At 62.0% G+C, this 7616-nt stretch overlaps 1 protein-coding gene across 2 annotated transcripts; it reads right to left on the minus strand.

Moving 5' to 3' along the window:
• Positions 1 to 3511: 3511 nt before the first annotated feature.
• On the minus strand, positions 3512 to 6973 carry LOC146768546 (UBX domain-containing protein 1-like). Of its 2 annotated transcripts, XM_085571563.1 has the most exons (5): positions 6832 to 6973; positions 6532 to 6585; positions 5926 to 6045; positions 4680 to 5200; positions 3512 to 3778 (listed from the first exon to the last, which is right to left on the minus strand). In XM_085571563.1, exons 1-4 carry the CDS (start codon positions 6882 to 6884, stop codon positions 5191 to 5193), a joined length of 237 nt encoding a protein of 78 aa, XP_085427689.1. In that variant the 5' UTR covers positions 6885 to 6973; the 3' UTR covers positions 3512 to 3778; positions 4680 to 5190. The 2 variants fall into 2 exon arrangements, 1 of the variants encoding a protein (XP_085427689.1); XR_014952772.1 differs by lacking the exons at positions 4680 to 5200; positions 5926 to 6045; positions 6532 to 6585; positions 6832 to 6973 and adding an exon at positions 4036 to 4673.
• Positions 6974 to 7616: the final 643 nt, after the last annotated feature.

Below are 7616 nucleotides of genomic sequence, written 5' to 3' on the forward strand. Positions count from 1 at the left end.
AACCCCCCCCCCTCCCTCTCCCCCCTAGCCCTCCCCTCCCTCCCTCCCGGGCGGGCCCCCCTACTCTCCTTTCCTTGTCCTCCCTCTCTATTCCCCTACTCACCCCTACGCTACCCTGTTCCTCCATCCTTTCCCTGTTCCTTCTCTCCCCAGCCGGGCTCCCCCGTGCCCCCTCTCCCTGCTCCCCCCCACGCGCTCCCGGTTCCTCCTGCCGCCTTTCCGTGATACCTTTCCCCCTCCACATATTCCGCCTCCTTCCCCAAAGCTGCCTTCAATCTTTCTCTTCCTTCACCCTGCCTTCCCCCAGCCCCCTGCACACCCCGACCTGCCCCCACCTGCCCCCTGTCCCTGTCACCCTCCCCTTGAGCGCCCCCTCTGCTCCCCTGTTCTCGTTCCCCATTCCCCTTTTCCTTCTTTCCTCGCAGCCGCGGGGCTCGGGGCGCCGCAGAATAAAGCCCAGAGGGCCGGAGCCGGCGCCCCCCGCCCTCGCTGGGGTCCCCACACGGGGCCGGAGCCGCTCTGCGGGTCCCCCCATTGCAGTCTAATACACGGCCCGACACTGCCGGGGTGCGGCTTTCCCGACATCACACTGGGGGTCGGGCTGGGGGTCGGGAGGGGGTCCTGGGGGGAGGAGGGTGGGGGGGTTAGGAAGGGCCCCCTCATTAGGAGGGGGTCCCGGGGGAGGAGGGTGGGGGGGGGGATAGGAAGGGCCCCCTCCGGAGGAGGGGGTCCGGGGGAGGGGGGCCAGGGTGGGCCCCCTCCGGAGGAGGGGGTCCGGGGGAGGGGGGCGGGGTGGAGGGGGGGGCCTTCCCCCCTCCAGCCCCGGCCCCTCCCCGGGACCCCCTCCTCCGGACCGGGGCCCGGGGGGGTTGGGGAGGGGGGGGAGGGGGAGGGGGTGGGAGGGGAGGGGGGGTGGGAGGGTGGGGAGGGGAGGGGGGGGGGGAGGGGGGAGGGGGTGGGGGGGAGGGGGGGTGGGGGGTGGGAGGGGAGGGGGGGGAGGGGGGGAGGGGGGGAGGGGAGGGGGGGAGGGGGGGGAGGGGGGGGTGGGAGGGAGGGAGGGGAGGGGGGGGGCACGGGGGGGACGGCCGGCCATTTGTTTTGTTTTTTTTAATGTCTGTTCACGGCACAGAGTGACATGCCCCCCTGTGCTCCCCGCCCCCCCCCCCGCCCCCCCCCTCCCGCCCCCACCCGCCCCCCCCCGCCCCCCCCACCCGCCCCCCCCCGCCCCCCCCTCCCGCCCCCACCCGCCCCCCCCTACCCCCCCTCCCGCCCAACCCCGCCCCCTCCAACCCCCCCGGGCCCCGGTCCGGAGGAGGGGGTCCCGGGGAGGGGCCGGGGCTGGAGGGGGGAAGGCCCCCCCCTCCACCCCGCCCCCCTCCCCCGGACCCCCTCCTCCGGAGGGGGCCCACCCTGGCCCCCCTCCCCCGGACCCCCTCCTCCGGAGGGGGCCCTTCCTATCCCCCCCCCCACCCTCCTCCCCCGGGACCCCCTCCTAATGAGGGGGCCCTTCCTAACCCCCCCACCCTCCTCCCCCCAGGACCCCCTCCCGACCCCCAGCCCGACCCCCAGTGTGATGTCGGGAAAGCCGCACCCCGGCAGTGTCGGGCCGTGTATTAGACTGCAATGGGGGGACCCGCAGAGCGGCTCCGGCCCCGTGTGGGGACCCCAGCGAGGGCGGGGGGCGCCGGCTCCGGCCCTCTGGGCTTTATTCTGCGGCGCCCCGAGCCCCGCGGCTGCGAGGAAAGAAGGAAAAAGGGACGGGAAGAGAGGAGGCAGAGCGGGGCATGCGGGAAGGTGGGGAGGGAGGTCGGGCTGCGGAGGAAAGCGGGCGGGGAAGGGAAAGGCCGGCAGGGGGAAAGAGGGACGGGACAGAGGAGGGACAGAGGGGGAATGGAACGGAGCAGCGGGGCAGGGACAGGTGAGGGACGAGTGGGGGGGGTCGCGTTTGGGGGAGGAGGGAGAGTGGGTTAAGGGGATAAAAAACAGAAATATGGAGAAAACGAAGGAAGGGTAGATGGTGGGACGGGAGGCCGAAATGGGACGAGAAGGAAAAGGAGGAAGACAAAGAAGGGGAATAGGAGCAGAAGGAAGGAAGAGTAGAAGGGGGCACAAAAGGGGAGCGAAAGCAGTCGGCTTTGGGGAGGACAGGAAAACGGGGGAAAGGCAGGGAAAGAAGGGGAATGGGAGCAGGAGGAAGGAAGTGTAAAGGGGGAGAAGGAGAGACGGGCGAAGCTGCGGAGCCCGCACAGAACCCACCACCCTCACTGCGCTCCGAGTGAGCAAATGGCGGCTGCAGCGATTCCCGGCACTTAAATAAGCTCGGCCCCACCCCACGCAGGTGCCCCGCGGTCCCGCGCACCTGAGCCAGCGCCGGCCCCGCCCCTGAGGCTCCGGCCCGGCCCCGCCCCTGAGGCTCCGGCCCGCCCGGGATGGAGGCGGGGCCATCGCTCCCGGCCCGCCGGGATGGGCCCGGGGCTGCCGCTTCGGCTCCCGGCGGTGCCGCCTCTGCCCCGGCGGGCGGGTCGGGGTCTCTCTCGGGCCGGAGCACCGGGGCGGCGCCGGGGCCGAGCCGGCGGCGGCGGCGATTTCCCGGGGCTGACCGAGACCGGCCGGGGCGCGGGGACCCCCGTGCCGCCCCAGCACCCCCAAACCCCGCCGCTCCCCGCCGTGCCAGGGAATTTTCTTTTTCCCGGTGCAGGCCGAGACATTTCTGTGAGGAAACTCAGAACTCAGGGGTACGGGGTCTGAGGGGAGAGAAGAGATTCTGGTATAAATCCAAAACGCGTTGTGAAAAACAACATGGAACGGCTCATTTGCTCTCCCAGCCCGATTTCTGTGTGACCGTCTGTGATTCCAGCTGCTCCGCTGGCACTGGCAGCCTGCGGGGCTCTAAGGACTTGCCAAGTGCCCAGCACGACAGAAAAGAACGGGAGAACTCCCCGGCTCTGGCAGCGGAGCCTCTCGGCAGTGTCCCGAAAGCCCCGCAGTGCCAGCATCTCTGCATGGAAGCTGAGGGGCTCCAGCGCAGCCCCTCTGCAGCGTTCCTCTGCAGCTGGCACTGCCCAGCGCCCCTGACCAGGGTTTGGGGTCCCTGCACAGCCCCCGGCGCAGCCCCCTGGCTTCTTCCAGTTCCCTTCAGCCAGGATGATTTTCTCGGGGGTAGGAGCACCCAAAGCCAGCGGAACTGGCCTCAGCCACTTTCCGTGGGATCTCTCCTCTTCCTTCCTCACCAAATTCCCACTGTCAAAACCCAGCTTGAGGCACAGATCCCCATCCCCTCAATCTCTCCAAGGAATTGGGCTCGGATTTCCCAATCCAGCAGGGCAGAAATGCTCTTGTCCTTACTGTACATCCTAATTGCAGTAATGGCTCAAGAAATAATTGAAAGAAATTAAAGGAATGAAGAGAAATTAAATAAGAGCTGCCAGCTCCAACTAAGGGATGTTCAAACCCCTTACCAACAATTTGCTTTAATTAACCGACTCAAACAAAGTAATTAACACCACATTGATACAGTATGATTCTTTTTAATCGAGTTATAGATAAATCTTGCAGAATGTAAAAACCTTTGTAAATCCAGAAACTCTTTCAAGAGAGAGACAGGGCACAGCTGCAGAGAGTCTTGGGGAGTTCAGGGGAAAAACCCCAAAGTTTTCAGTGTTTAGCATCTCCCACCCTGTCGTCACTGACAGCAAACACGGCTTCAGCCTCAGGAAAACACGGAGAGTCAGGGATTTTACAGATCCTGGTCTCACCTCAGCCTCTCAGCAGGTACAGTCTGCAGGGAGAGGGAAGAAAAAGGGTCAGAATGGACAGCCTACTTCCAGAAAATCATCACCATTCATAAAGCACTAAGCAGAGCTGTAAGAACTTCCCCAAAGGTTCATTTCCCTGCGGACTGAGGGCTCTCAGTTGAAGCACGGGCTGGACCTGCCACGGACAGACTCCAGGAACCCCAGAAGTAAAAGCCACTGGGCCAATTCCATAAAACATTCCAAAATCAGGCTCCTAGGATGTGACCATCTCCTCTCTCACCTGGAGGTGGAAGCACAAGGAATGATCTTCCCTCCTGTGGGTTTTCTGGGACCTGCAGTGAACCGCAGGGGGAAGAAAACAAAGCCTGAATGTTTCGCACGACTGGAACAGAAAAGTGGGGAAAAGGGAGGCAGGGGCACTGCTGGGGTGATAACTGGGATCCAGCCTCTCCACACCAATGGAAGCAGAGACTGAGTGACAGAGCCTTTGGGACCACTTTGCTGGGATTCATAGGAAAACGGGTGAGTTTTATTTTGGCAGTAAAGCCAAGCTGCTTCTCACCTCATCAGCCGGGTACAGCAGCAGCACCCGCAGGAACCTGGCCAGGTGGCTCTGCCTGGCAGAGGGCTCCCCACTTCCTGGGAATTGTGTGCTACGGGGCTGTGCCACTGGCCATTAAAACAGTTCCCACCTGGCCCTTCACAAAGGCAAGGTGCTTTTTCCATACAGCAAATGGTTTTTGAATTAAGAAGGTAACACTGGTAATACTCAACTGGAGAAGAAAAAAGTGAGAGCTGTAAAATTTTCCTACGCCAGGCAAAAAAGAAAGCCAAATTAAAACCAAAACAAAAACTAACATAACAATGAAAAAAACAAACCATATCAAGCATGCTTCAAGAGAGTTTAAATCTGAATGAAGTAACTTAGAAGCTTGAAAAGCTGCAATGCTGCAAAAATCTAATGCTGCAAAAAAAAAGGTGCCTTCCCATCCAAACCCATCTGGAATTCCACAATTCTGTGAACAGCTCTGGGCAGAAGGGCTAGATTTCCTTTGTAGTTCAAAAATGCTGCTGCAAGAACACGAAGAGAGATTTCATATACTGTTAAAGTGGCACAACCACATCAAAAATTACGTTTGGAGGTAAAGTGGCAACTCTGCAATTCCAGCTTCTGATACCAAGGACACACGGAGGGCTGAAACCTGGAGGTCCTTACATGACAGGATTTCTAGATTTCTAGAGTTACCCATCCCCAGTTTGCTGCTTAGGGTTAGAAAAGGTGGAATTCTGTTCTTAAGGGGTTACCACATACCATCAACGTGAGAGACGGGGATGCTGATGTTTGATCAGAGTCCTGGAGCAGCCTGGAGCACGCTGGCTTCCCGAACCAGGTCTGCTGCCTTGTCCATGTAGGGGTAGGGCTCTGTCCTCAGCCTCAGCAGGATCTGTCAGCAAAGGAGGAGAGAAAAGTAGAGTGCACCGGCTCCCAAGTGTGGGGTACCATGTGCTGCTAAGGAAGACCACGTGCTGAAAGTGGTTGGAAGCCAGGCGGGTTTTGGGAGGACAAATTCCATATTACTTCTGCAGGATTCTGTCTACAGTTCCTGCTCTACAAACCAAATACATCAAACAACAACAACAAACAAACAAACAAAAAAAACCCACATTAAATCAACAACAACAAAATAATTACTCCTACCTCAATAACCCCATACTGCCCCAAACCATTCCAAGGAGGGCGGCAGGAGGGGCTGGCAAAGGCAGGGCCCCGCCGGGCCCCCCTCGCCGCTGCCATCCTTCTCCAGCGCCGCCGCTGAGCCGCCTTCAGCCCAAAACCCACCCAAAAATACCCCAAAATCGTCCTAAATGCCCCCAAAAAACCCACCCAAAAATACCCAAACCTTCCTAAAAAGATCCAAAAAACTCACCATAAAATGCCCCAAAACCAGCCCAAAACCCTCCCAAAAATATCCCAAAAAATCCACCCAAAAATACCCTAAAACCCACCAAAGAATACCCCAAAGCCCTCCCGAGAATACCCGAAAACCCTGCCCATAAACACCCTGAAACCCCAAATTAACCACTCTGAACCCCAAAATATCCCTGAGCTCCCCATACCCCAAATTTTCCTCCCCAACCCAAAAATTCCCCCCCGACCCCCAAAATTCACTTCTGGGTCTCGTCCTCGGGGGCCGGCGGCTGCCGGGGCCCCCCCAGGCCCGCGGGCGGCGCCCCCAAACCCGGGGGGAGTTCGGGGTCCGAGTCGGGGTCGTCCTCATGAGCCACCAGCCTGGGGACCCAAAAACCGGAGGGAACCCCGAATCGGGGGGGGACCCAAAATTGGAGGGGGTCCTGGGGGGTTCTGGAAGGTTTTTGGGGCATCCCAGGAGGACTTTTGGGGTCTCAGGGGGTTTTGGGGGTCCCAGGAGGAATTTCAGGGGTCCTAAAGGGAAATTTGGAGGTCACAGGGGGAGTTTTGGGGTCCCAAAGAGAATTTTGGGCGTCCCAGGGAGGGCTTTGGAGTCCTGGGGAGAATTTTGGAGGTTTCAGGGGGTTTTTGGGAGGAATTTTGGGGGTCCTGGGGGGGGGGGTTGGGGTCCTGAAGGGAATTTTGGGGGTCTCAGGGGGTTTTTGAGGGTCCCAGGGGGATTTTTGGGGCTTCTGAAGGGAATTTTTGGGTTCCCGAGGCTGTTTTTGGTGATCCCGGGGCTGTTTTGGGGGGATCCCGCCGGGTATTTTTGGGGGTCCCGGGAGTGTTCTTGGGGTCCCCCCTCACCAGTCCATGGCCGGCTCCACTCCCCGGTTCCCGGTCAGCGCCAGCGCCTTCGCCCTGCGGGACCGGGGGGCTCCCGGTTATTTTTGGGGGGTCCCAGAGGGTTCTGAGGGGTTCCCGGGGGGTTTTTTGGGGGGTCCCGGTGGAGTTTTGGGGGTCCCGAGGGCTCCGGGGCCTGTCCGTGTGTCCCGCCCCCCCCCAATCCCATTCCCGGTGCCGGGTCCCCTCCGGCTGCTCCCGCCCGCCCTCCCCCGCTGTCCCCCCGGTGCCGCCGCCCTCAGCGCGCCGGGCCCCGAATCCCACCTCCAGCAGCGCCTCCAGAGCCGCCCGAGCCCGGTCCCACCGCCCGCCGCCATCACGGCGGCGCCGGGCTCGCGACACGTGGGGGACGGCGGCCGGCGAGGGACAGAAAGGCACAAAGCGTTCCGGTACGGACGGCGGCCGGAACGGGACAGAAAGCCTCCCTCGCCGCTGCCATCCTAATCCGGCGCCGCCGCGGAGCCGCCTCCAGCCCTCCCCTCACTCACAGACACCGCCCCGCTCGCCGCTCGCTGCCGCCCCTCGCCCCTCCCGCCGGTTTTGCCGGGCGCTGGCTGGGGGGGCTGCAGTACCGCCCTGTGCCCACAAGGCGGCAGCACTTTTCAAGCGAGTCCGCGCCAAGCCACTCGCAAGAGGGAGGCCGCGGGCGGCCGGGCTGCAGTACCGCCCTTTGTCCACAAGGCGGCAGCACTTTTCAAGCGAGTCCGCGCCAAGCCACTCCCAAGAGGGCGGCCGTGGGTGGTGGGGCCACAGTACCGCCCTGTGTTCACAAGGCGGCAGCACTTTTCAAGCGAGTCTGCGCCAAGCCACTCGCAAGAGGGCGGCCGTGGGTGGCGGGGCTGCAGTACCGCCCTGTGCCCACAAAGCGGCAGCACTTTTCAAGCGAGTCCGCGCCAAGCCGCTCCCAAGAGGGCGGCCGGGCTGCAGTACCGCCCTTTGTCCACAAGGCGGCAGCACTTTTCCAAGCGAGTCCGTGCCTAGCCGCTCCCAAGAAGGCAGCCGGGCTGCAGTACCGCCCTGTGCCCACAAGGCGGCAGCACTTTTCAAGC

This window comes from Lonchura striata, chromosome 1 (assembly GCF_050655825.1).
Source record: "Lonchura striata isolate lonStrDom1 chromosome 1, ASM5065582v1, whole genome shotgun sequence".
Lineage (NCBI taxonomy): Eukaryota > Metazoa > Chordata > Aves > Passeriformes > Estrildidae > Lonchura > Lonchura striata.